Source organism: Zingiber officinale, chromosome 8A (assembly GCF_018446385.1).
Source record: "Zingiber officinale cultivar Zhangliang chromosome 8A, Zo_v1.1, whole genome shotgun sequence".
Classification (NCBI taxonomy): domain Eukaryota; kingdom Viridiplantae; phylum Streptophyta; class Magnoliopsida; order Zingiberales; family Zingiberaceae; genus Zingiber; species Zingiber officinale.
Window position 1 is genome coordinate 71,049,686 of NC_056000.1, and position 11,409 is coordinate 71,061,094.

The 11,409-nt window shown below is 38.4% G+C and overlaps 2 protein-coding genes and 1 pseudogene across 16 annotated transcripts; 2 read left to right on the plus strand and 1 right to left on the minus strand.

The window, feature by feature from the left end:
• The first annotated feature begins 283 nt into the window (after positions 1 to 283).
• LOC122009474 (probable serine/threonine-protein kinase PBL3) lies at positions 284 to 2,633 on the plus strand. The gene is made up of 6 exons (XM_042565643.1): positions 284 to 355; positions 925 to 1,283; positions 1,371 to 1,506; positions 1,585 to 1,721; positions 1,809 to 1,932; positions 2,038 to 2,633. The coding sequence occupies exons 1-6, from the start codon at positions 292 to 294 to the stop codon at positions 2,481 to 2,483; spliced, it is 1,266 nt and encodes a 421-aa protein (XP_042421577.1). The 5' UTR covers positions 284 to 291; the 3' UTR covers positions 2,484 to 2,633.
• LOC122009475 (wiskott-Aldrich syndrome protein family member 1-like) lies at positions 426 to 10,710 on the minus strand. Of its 15 annotated transcripts, none has more exons than XM_042565645.1 (17): positions 10,158 to 10,710; positions 9,981 to 10,036; positions 9,858 to 9,903; positions 8,776 to 8,865; positions 8,277 to 8,396; positions 7,483 to 7,562; positions 6,854 to 7,014; positions 5,900 to 6,716; positions 4,725 to 4,838; positions 4,489 to 4,639; positions 4,342 to 4,376; positions 4,179 to 4,260; positions 2,027 to 2,510; positions 1,562 to 1,945; positions 1,349 to 1,496; positions 591 to 1,212; positions 426 to 491 (listed from the first exon to the last, which is right to left on the minus strand). In XM_042565645.1, the coding sequence occupies exons 1-7, from the start codon at positions 10,635 to 10,637 to the stop codon at positions 6,912 to 6,914; spliced, it is 975 nt and encodes a 324-aa protein (XP_042421579.1). In that variant the 5' UTR covers positions 10,638 to 10,710; the 3' UTR covers positions 426 to 491; positions 591 to 1,212; positions 1,349 to 1,496; positions 1,562 to 1,945; positions 2,027 to 2,510; positions 4,179 to 4,260; positions 4,342 to 4,376; positions 4,489 to 4,639; positions 4,725 to 4,838; positions 5,900 to 6,716; positions 6,854 to 6,911. The 15 variants fall into 15 exon arrangements, with proteins under 15 accessions (XP_042421579.1, XP_042421583.1, XP_042421585.1 ...); XM_042565649.1 differs by having other exon boundaries at positions 1,353 to 1,496; positions 2,027 to 2,318; positions 2,401 to 2,505; positions 5,900 to 7,014; XM_042565651.1 differs by having other exon boundaries at positions 1,353 to 1,496; positions 2,027 to 2,318; positions 2,401 to 2,510; positions 5,900 to 7,014.
• Positions 6,171 to 6,764, plus strand: LOC122009477 (annotated as a pseudogene).
• Positions 10,711 to 11,409: the final 699 nt, after the last annotated feature.

Genomic DNA, 11,409 nt, shown 5'->3' on the forward strand with positions numbered 1-11,409 from the left:
GGTAACAGAGATTGTTACTAATCTTTCTCTCTTTCTTTCTTTCTTTCTTCGAATTGACCGTCGAAAAAGACACTTCATTTCGTTTTTTCAGGTCCGTCTTCATTTTGCTTGGATTGTGGTCATGAGACCGTCGTTTAGCGGCGACTCTGTTCGTCGCCTCGGTCTCCCCTCGCCTTCCTCTTTTTCTCTTCCTGGAGGAGGAGGAGGAGGAGGGCTATAAATAGGGGGAGGAGAGGAGGTCTGGTTTTCCTCCACCAACGTGAGCTTCTTCGTCGTCGCTGGCGGTGGGAGATGGGGAACTGCTTTGCCCCTCCGTCGACGGCCGGCTCCTTGCGCAGCCGCGGCTCTTCTTCGCGTACGCCTTCCAACTGATTGTTCAATTGCCTCAGTGGGGATTTTGCTTATATTGATGTTGACTTTTTTCCTTTCTTTAGAAAGGGAAAATGGAATTTCTAGGTTTTGTTACTTGAATTTTGGTCTTATCGAAGCTCCTGTTAGAGTAAACAAATTTTGCATCAGAATTTCAACCTGTTTCCATCATTTAAATAGACTCACATTAATCATGTTTAATAGTAGTTTTTGATTCTTACCTTACATTAATCTGCATCTACATGACAGAACCTTCCAAAGTTGTTGCCAGTAGAACAAGCTCATCTTCAGTTCCTTCTTCATCTTTGGCAACTTGTTCCATCATTTAAATAGACTCACATTAATCATGTTTAATAGTAGTTTTTGATTCTTACCTTACATTAATCTGCATCTACATGACAGAGCCTTCCAAAGTTGTTGCCAGTAGAACAAGCTCATCTTCAGTTCCTTCTTCATCTTTGGCAACTTGTTCCATCATTTAAATAGACTCACATTAATCATGTTTAATAGTAGTTTTTGATTCTTACCTTACATTAATCTGCATCTACATGACAGAGCCTTCCAAAGTTGTTGCCAGTAGAACAAGCTCATCTTCAGTTCCTTCTTCATCTTTGGCAACTTGTTCCACCGCCTCAACTTTCACCATGCCTTCATATGGTGAAAACACTAACTTGCAGAGAACCGAGGATGAAATCTTACTCGCCTCGAGCTCAAAGGCCTTCACTTTGAATGAGCTGAAGAGTGCTACTAGAAACTTCCGCCCGGATAATCTCATCGGCGAAGGTGGATTTGGTTGTGTTTACAAAGGTTGGCTAGATGAACAGACTCTCACCGCCACAAGACCTGGCAATGGAATTATGATTGCCATCAAGAAGCTTAAACTTGAGAGTTTTCAGGGCCACAAGGAATGGCTGGTTTGTGCTATGAATTCAAATTACTAACTGCATCATTGACTTGTTAAGGCTAGTTCATCACATACTTACGACGACTAGTAATCGCAGACCGAGGTTAACTATCTTGGTCAGCTTCAGCATCCAAATTTGGTCAAGCTGATTGGCTACTGCTCTGAGGGCGAGAATCGACTGCTAGTCTATGAATACATGGCGAGAGGCAGCTTGGAGAACCATCTATTTAAAAGTGCATCTACACTGAATCAGCACGAATAATAGCTCTTTAGTTATGCATTGCTTACCTGTGGTTTGATTTGCTTTTTAGGAAGTGTTCAGCCACTAGATTGGGCAACAAGAATCAAAGTCGCAGTTGGTGCAGCAAGGGGACTTTCATTTTTGCATAATCCAGATTCTCAAGTAATATATCGAGATGTTAAGGCATCTAACATACTCCTCGATCAGGTATTTGCGAAGAATCTGCCACCGGAAAAAGCATTCAATAAATTGGGTTGTAGGCTTTCCAGCTTATATTGTATTCATGTGATGTAGGATTTCAATCCCAAGCTTTCAGATTTCGGTCTCGCAAAAGCTGGTCCAACTGGGGATTTAACTCACGTCTCCACTCGAATCATGGGAACTCAAGGATATGCAGCTCCAGAGTATCTTGCAACAGGTATCCTGGTTAACTGGACCTTATGGATTACATAATTAAACAGGTTGAAATAATGCAGTTCAGCAAAATACTTAGCATAAAGGTCTTTGCATACCAAATCTGCAGGTAAACTGTCTGCGAAAGCCGATGTCTATAGCTTCGGAGTTGTACTGTTGGAGCTTCTATCAGGACGAAAAGCCCTGGACAGAACAAAAGCAGTCTCAGAGCAGACTCTGGTGAGCTCTTTGAGACCTTGGTTGAACATGCTAAAACTGCACAGAATCATCGACCCAAAGCTGGAAGGTAAATATCCGAAGAAAGCAGCTGATGCTCTTGCGTTGCTTGCTTCGAGGTGCACTGCCGATAGAGCCCAGCTCAGACCACCAATGTCCGAAGTCTTGTCAACTCTGGAGCGATTGCAAGATCCCAAGTTTGCAGTCAAACAACCACTGCCTCGTGGTGAAATGGGGAAAGCTTCAAGTAGCGTACCAAAATCACCACTGAGGTGCCATCGCTCGCCTCTTCGTCAAACTGGGAATGCCATTTCGAACCGCTATTCGGCCTCTAAATGATCCCGGAGCATTAAATCAGTACCTGTACTGGAAATTAATCAAAACAAGATATGTCTAAAACCAGACCTTTGCTGCAATTACATACTCAGGTTCAGCAAGATACAGGATTACTGCTACTTTTTGGGACTCCAAGAGTTCAGCACAAGTTTATGAGCAAAGTTTGTTTCAAGAATCTTGTATGTACAACTCATTTTCAAAAAAAAAAAAAAACTCTATTTTAACCCATCAAATGACTCATTTAATCAAAATTATATTATATGTAATGCCACATATAGTTTAATCTATTTCATGTGCAAAAGCTAAAGAATGTCTACGAAATCACTGGCTACAGAAGAGTTGCTGGGATCAAGCTTCCTATCAGATCACAAAGAATATTTCAAGGTCTCTATACAAAGTGTTTAAAAATATACAATCCACAATTCATATTGCAATTCAAATTTCAAAACGCTAAAGATCTTGCATACGAATGGGAATTTGTAGGAACCAGGACAGTTTGATTTAGGGTGTTTGGCTAAGCTTATAAGCTCTCTAAAACAGCTTATAAATTGTTTTGGAGCTTATAAGCTCTTCAAATTTGTTTGGTAAATTTTTTTTCAAACAGCTTATAAGCTGTCAAAATAAGTTGTTTTGGAGCTTATAAGCTGTTTTTAAAAAAGTATGGAAGACCCTACTTTTTAAAAAAAGATCTTATTTTAATAATTTATTTCTCTAAAATATCCTTATATAATTTCATAAATCCCCATCTTATCCTCCATAAATTTTTATAAGCCTAATATCTTTTTATCTCCGTCGACTTTTCTTCCAACGTTGTGTCATCTTTTCCGCCAACGCCTCTTTCTAATTTTCTCTCCCTCGGTGTAGAAATTTGCCCAAACCCCTCTATTAATAAAAATCTCAAAACCCTCTATTAATAGTATTATACCCTTTTTGGTAATTTTATTAATAAAAAGATCTTATAATACCAAACACATCAATATCTTTAAGTTGATTGTAATAAGTTCACCCAAACACTTTAACAACTTATTTTTAAAATAAGACCTAACAACTTATAAGCTCCTAAAACAACTTATAAGTTGTATGAACTTATAAGCTGTTTTTAATAAGTTTAGCCAAACACCCTCTAATAAATTCAATACGATTCAATATTGCAATAAATTAAAATATATTCATTAAAAGTCAAACTAAATCATAATAAAAGGCAAAAAAAAAAAAAAAAAAAAAAAAAAAGATAAAATTTCTGATATGCATGTCAAGTCAAAGTCATGGATACACAAATATTCAAACCTCTATTTTCTCTCTTTGTTGATCCTATCAAAAAGAAAATTCTAACAAAGCATTATAATTACAAATCTAAACAAATAAAATAATAAATATAATAGTTGTACAATAAAATAGTATCTTAGAATTCTTCATTTTTTTAATAGTACATACACTTTTTCATTATAGATGGGTAATAGGTAACTTACTAAGTATGCAATTAAATTTTGAGTAAAATAAAATTTACATAATTAGAGTTGGGAAGTGTTGAGTTAATTGTTTTTTTTTTAACTAAATATCCATATCCAAGCCAAGATTCAAATACACTATATTTTTCAGTCAGTGAATCGAAGCCAAACCAAAATAATCTGATTTCATGGATTAAATTGGATACCTAATGGAGTTAGATTTTCTCTCATCCCTTCTCACCAGACTAACCTTCATCCTTATCAACAGTATCAGTCAACTCATTATCTTCATCACAATCAAGCTCATCATCCGCGCTGCCCATATTCGACTTCTGCACATTTAAGTAGAGATGATATTCTACAAAAAAATATTGATCAACATTTTCCCTTGATAACAAGTCAAGATTGAATACCGAGAAATCCATGTCCTCAAGTTTCATATCCCCAACTGCACGAGCAATTATCAACAAATCATGGAATGGAATTCAAATAACAGAAACACAAACAAATCTATAACTAGGAATAGAATTTCAAAGAAGAGTAATTATGTTTATTTTCACCCTCATCATCTTCATCAATCCACTTATCCCAATCAACTTTCAAATAAACAGGAGTCTTCCCTTGCTGCTTTAACAACGGGCTCCATCATTTCTTCTCAGTTTTCGTGATGAGATACCATATGATCCTCAAACCAACAGTAGCCTTGCTCTCCTGAAGTTGTTTATGTTCAACTGAGAAGTTTGAATAGATAGTAGTCTTTACATGTGCCAGTTATATAACTATTCCTAATACTTACATCTAAATCAACCTTATCGAACAACTCAAAATCGAGCTCCAGTGGTAGCAGAGAAGTAGAAATGGCCCTCTGGCTCCAATGTGAGCTTAACGTCCTTTGCATCCAGCAGTTCCACTGTAATAGACACCGCATCAGATCTTCAAGAATAGAAATGCTAGTTCAGAATCATAATTATGACTCTGATTGCTTTTCGACGCCAGATGCAGCAAGGTAGAGAGTAGAAATTCAGGTATAATGAGTTCCACATACAAATATGATTTTTTTCCACTGAAAGATGTAGATAAATTCACTACATAAATTCAGTCATTGGAAGGGGAAAAGTCAAATGCTGGTCCAGCAAGCTGCACATCACACCAGGAAATTGCAATTTGCTAGCAAAGTTTAACCAAAGTATATCCTAAACCAAGATTACATAAATAACCACCGTAAACAACAAAGAAGCACTGAGCTCATGAAAATTAAATTGTAATTTTTTATATAGAATCGAAGTTTCTCTGAACTTTTCTGCCAAAAAGTCAGTTTTTTTTTTTTTTCAAAAGCCTATACTCGCAAGGAAATTGCAAGACAAATCGTCAAAGAAAAATCTACATTGACAATTGCAACATTCAGTGGAACCGTCGACAATACGACAAGCTCTGTGATCCCAAAAAAATCTACCGACTCTAGAAATCACACAACGTAAAGTAAGCATGAAGGGTACGAAATCCCCTCGGGATGAGGAAGGTGATTGAAGTTAATGGTTAATAGTCCTCCATTATTTATTTTTTCCGTTTTGATTTAAAGATTAATTGACGGGAGCACGGGAGATAGCACGGGAGATAGCGAATCATCTTTTATCATATTAATAAAGTGTAAAAGGTAAACTCACCTATTACTTGTCTTCTTAGTCATCATAATTTAAATCAGCTAGGAGCAAACGTATTTATCTTTTTCACATTAATGAAGTGTAAGAAGAATAGAAGATATGTGTTTGAGCGTGCGTGCTTCATGCAGGCGAATGACTGTAATCACTAAATAAAGAAAGAATCGAACATCGCACAAAAAGGCCAATTCTTCAAAGCGCATCGTCGATAAAAAAAATCAAAAGCCCTAACTCGAAAACGGAAATCAACGCCAGCAAAAATGGAGCAAAGATCGGACTGAGCAATCAAACAAGCAAGCGACCGATGGCTTACCCGCGAGAAAAAGGAGCGATTTTTGGCGGTGTAGATGGCGAAATCTAGCACGAGAACAGAGAGCTGCGACTGGAGTGGGAGAGCTCATTTGGTGAAGCTTTCGAGAACTAATTTCCTGCTGCACAGCTGCATCAGACATTCTCAGCCGTCCATTAACTTGGTAGTCAATCCTTACCGCTCAATATAATGCTGGGCTTGGACCCGTTTCCTGCCCTCTGTTCCGCTATATAGAAATCCTAACCCTAGAGGAGAAGGAGGCGGGCGGCCCGCGATGACGACCCGCCTCAAGAACGGGCATGGCCGCGTCTGGAAGCACCGAAAGCATCCCGGTGGTCGCTGAAACGCCGGAGGCATGCACCATCACCGCATCCTCTTCGAAAAATACCACCCGGGGTACTTCGGCAAAGTCGGCATGCGCCACTTCCGCCTCCTCCGCAACAAATACCACTGCCCCATCGTCGACGTCGATCGCTTCTGATCGATCGTATCTGACGCCGACGTCAAGGACACCGCCTCCAAGGATGGCCACCGCGCCAATACCCGCTCATCGATGTCACTCAGTTTGGCTACTTCAAGGTCCTCGGCAAAGTGAAGTTGCCGCCGGACTGCCCCATCGCTGAGAAGAAGATCAAGGCTGCTGGTGGTGCCGTCGTGCTCACTGCTTGATCCTGTCGGTTAGTTTCATTTCTGGAGTCGCGATTTACTTCGCTCTTGGATTTAGGTTTGCTGGCTTTGGTTCGGACCCAATCCCCAAATGTTCGTCGTCATTCAAAGCAGCAATTTTCTCGCTCATCTTTGGACGATCCTTCTACACCTCCTTCGATTGAAGAACAATGTTTGAAAAGAAACTCAAGTTTGAACAAAATCGATAAGTAAAATGCCAAGTTTTGAACTCCAGCACATGAACAATTGCGATCCATATTACACAGCAAACTTAAGGCTCAATAAACATACATTGCCACATTTCTTCGACATCGAACAGCTCTCTGGATTTTGAGAAATGAACTGTTTTTCACGGAGTAGTTTCATTTTTACCAAGCTCACTTGGTGGAGGAAGAAGCAGGGCGAGTCTCTGTTTGCACCGTTGAATCCTCCGAAGTCGCTCTTTCCGCATTCTGCAGTAGATTTAGAGCATTACATTTATCTTCCAGAAAGAATAAATAGTTAATAAATAAACAAAGAAATAATTAATTTAACACCAAATGGACATTTCTTTTATAAAAATCAGGCAAAATGATTCGCTTTAATCAAAATTATTAAACATAAAATACTATTATTATATTAAAATATTCTTTACTAATCTAATAAAAAAATATTCAAATTTCATTAAAATCATATATTCTTTGTAACAACTATTTCATAGATATTATAACACTATAACAATGTTTCATATATAATAATTTTGATTAGAATGAAATATTATATTTTTATAAAAGAAACTGCTATAAGTTGTAACAATTAACTGTAGTTGTTATAATGGCTTTGAAAGTAAGTAAATTCTCAAAATAAAATGGAGTATCCATTTTTATAAAAGAAACTCTCATTTCACGAAATGTAGCACGTATATATCATAAGCAGCATACCGTGCCCGAACACTTTTGGCATGTTTTACATATCTCTGTAGCAAATCCTCCATAGGTAACTCCTCGATAGAGCCACCAAGCTGCAAGTGTAATTTACATGTCAGTACAAGTTTGCTTTTCATACTACAATTCTATCATTCTGATCATCAGCATAATAAACCATCAAAAAAAAAAAAAGAACAAACGAATTAGAAATTAGAAAAGTTCATCTTCATTTCTACTGTTTTAGTTAGAGTGCAAGTCAACAATCCAGGTACTTAAATGGAGGCTCAAATGATCTGTCTAACAAAAAATAAATTACCAATCATTGCTCAAATGGAGGCTCTTCTTACATTATCTTTGAATGTGGACCTATGAGTTGTAATCTATAAACATGTTTAATCAAATTCTGTCCTGTGGCGCCAGAGTTATTTTACTTGCGTCAACTTGAAGTGAAGTTTCCATTTGTAATAATCTGCTTTATAACAGCATAAACATAATCATCTACATGTTGATTTAGGATCACTAGTTTCATACATAACATGGTTAAGACTTAAAGCCACATACACCTACTAATTTGTCCAAACATTTTACTAATCTACTATCGAAACTAAATTATCATTGTTTTTTAGCCAGACTATGGAAATACAATTTTTAAGCTTAGAATTTTTCTGGTGGTAGAATAAACAAAAATATTCACCTTCGACATAAATAGAAATGATACTACAACAACATACTGAGCTATAAATCCAACTATATTGGGGTTGGGTAGATGGATCACATCCCTTCAATTGAATTGTATATGAGAAATATACCTCGTCCTCCTTGGCATCATCAGCTTCAGTATCATTTTCGTGTAGTGAATTCACCTCAGAATCAACCATAGAGGCAGGCAAAGGTCTTGGAAGAAGCTTCTCAGCGTCTCCAAAGTTTGTCTGTAAACAAAGAGTGAGAGAGAGAAAGAGAGAGAAGTTGCTAATGCTTGGCAAACTGTATCAATCCATCCAATGTGCCTTGATGGATTCTAACAACCGCCTATTCACTCGTTATAATAGAATTTTTTTTTTAAAATCTGTCAGTCTTTTACATAAGATCCAAAATAAACAAATTCACAAACTACATAAGAGAGATCCTTTTAGATAGTACGGCCACTTGGTATTAAGAAGAAAACTAGACAAAAAATGGTTAAGTGGCCATCACATGATAAACTACTTATCAGGATAATTTTTATAATTTCAAGCATAGAAGCTCCAAATGGCAAATGCACACAAAGAAAAATGATAGGATAGAGTTTTTGTTAATACAGGAGATTACCAAAACCTGAATTTCAAGAGGCTGGCCATTCTGCACCCATGATCGGCAAAGAGAATAAAGGGAGGATGAGCAACCATCCAGTAATTTGACCTTAAAGAGACGAAATATAGCCATCATCAGTGATGAGGTTTAAAGTTACTGCATAGCCCAATTGACTATAATACATTTCATCAATTTAACTACTTCTGCCAATTATGATACACAGCAAATCTAGCATAATTGATCAAAAAAGCAAAGTTCTAAAAAATATAAATAATATAACTTCCATGGAAGTGCCAGGTCAACCCAACCTCCATTGTAATTCTTAATATTATATCCAATAACCTATTGGCCATGTACCAAACATCCAAGAGCAAGAAATACTTAGCTAATAAATGGTCCAACATTTTGCAAAAGTTAGTATCACTTAATTATTCATCAAAAAGATAATGACTGGTTTTACATGAATCTGGAAGAAAAACTAAAATAGAAATGTGAAACCCATAAGGAAATAGAGTAACAACATTCATCATTCATGTTCCACCAAACTTATTCTATTGACTAAGGTTTTTATCACCTTTCAAACCTAGATATTTGCTATAACTCTTCCCATGGAAGAACATGTTAAACCTAGCAGAGATAACTTATGGCATACAAATTGTATTTTTATGCACAAAAACATGGGACAACATGATGATTTCACTTACAAGTCTTAGAGCTAGCATATTAGATTGATGTCCATATGCCTAACATACTTAAATAGTTTTTATTTCTATTTGACACAGCATATCCTTCAACATATGATGACATTAGGCTTACATATTCACTCAACCCAACTGACTATTTGCTCCTATGCAAATAGCTATCCGAATAGAGTCGGGTACCCAGTGTGTTTCTTAAGAAGTTGCCAATGGCACCCCCACAATTCTAATATAGTAATACTAATACAAAAAAATTAAAGAGGAATCCAACAGAGTTTGGAAATTGATATAGAAACATAGCCACAAAGATAAATATACAATTGTGTCTAAATCCCTCTTCTACAACATAGCAAAGATTGAATTTTAAAAAAAACAATACTGTCCAATGCCAATGCTTCTTACTTTACGATCATTAATCACCACGGTATCATCTTCCCTGCTCCTTTCCCTGCACAGCTCGTTCTGATCGGTGTTAGGAAGAAGAAAAGCATGGGGAAGTTAAATTTCATGCAAATAGTCAATTACCTCTTCCTAAAATTCTTGTCGTCTGCTGTTGAAGGCACTGAAGGATGTGGCGTAACCTGAGGAGTAAGTTTAAGAGCAATGACTGGTATGGTAAAGATCAGAGTTCAATCTAGTGTAGCAAGTACTGATTGAGATAAAACCACAAACGAAAGTATGAAATTATAATAAAAAGTGAACCTTTTGATGAGCCCCTGACCGAACGCTCTTAGTAGGGCCGGCGGGCGCGACGGCAGTCCGGGGGACCATCAACGGAGACAACGGTGCCGTAGGCGGCCTCAAATGGTGGACGGGCACGTGCATCTGTGTGACCATCGGATCGGCGGGGCCGTACACGAAGGGCCTCGCTTGAGGAGAGGCAGCAAACGCCATCACAGCGGCTGCGGCCTGCGAGGGGCGAACGGAGGGGCGCCTGGGGAAGGCAGCGCGGTGGTGGTATAGGAAGCCCTGGGTGGGAGGGGGAGGGGGAGGGTTCAGGGGTTTGCCGAGGGGGGGCTGGGGAGAGAAGTGTGGAGGAGGGCGGAGGGTCGGGGAGGCGTAGGGACGCGGTTGAGGGAGGGGATGGGAGGAGGAGGACGGTGGATCGGAGGCGGGAGGAGCCAAGGAGGCAGAAGCGGTGGCGGAGGCGGCGACGGCGGCGGAGGAGGTCGGGGAGGCCATGGCGGGGAGATTTGCAGATTTGGGGAAGAATTCAAGGACGGTTCCAAAAAAAACAAGTATTGAACCGGCCCGAAGAATTAAAGGACGGTTCAAAAAATTAGATACTTAAAAGGGCAAATATCAAATGAGGACTTCAAATTATGTAAATCATTGAAAAAACATCTTTTTGAAAAATAAAACGATGATTTATCAAACCAATCACCTAAGTTTTTAAATCGACTAAAATGTCCATACTATTTTTTTTTAGTATTTATCAAATACACTTCACGTTCTGTCCTTACGACAAATTTGCCATTTTCTATTAATTTTTCTTTACTATTTCTCATTCTCTTTTATTTCCTCAACTTTCCTCTCTTATGCATCTTCACTAAAATACCAAAAAAGAATGAATAATCATAAGGAAATTTTTCGAAATTTTTTGAAGACCGTATGATTTCAATTACAGGGATAAAAATTAAGTCTCGGAAAAACATGTTTAAGCTACCCCATTTAACGAGGAAAAATTTATTTTCCTTTTTATTATTTTTAATTTCTTTTTTTTTTCTTTCTCCCCCTCCCCCACGAGAACTCGCGTGCGTTAGCCTCTCGACGTCGTGCCCTGCCGAACTCACGCTCGATCTGCCCCTAACCGCAAGCGTCGGTTCCTTTCTCCCGTGCATACAAAACCCATCGCTCGAGCCCCTCTCCTTGTGTCGATTCCTCTTTGCTCGTGAAATCCCTCTCTCCACGCCTCTCTGCATCGTCTCCGTCCGCCACAGCTTGACGCCGTCGA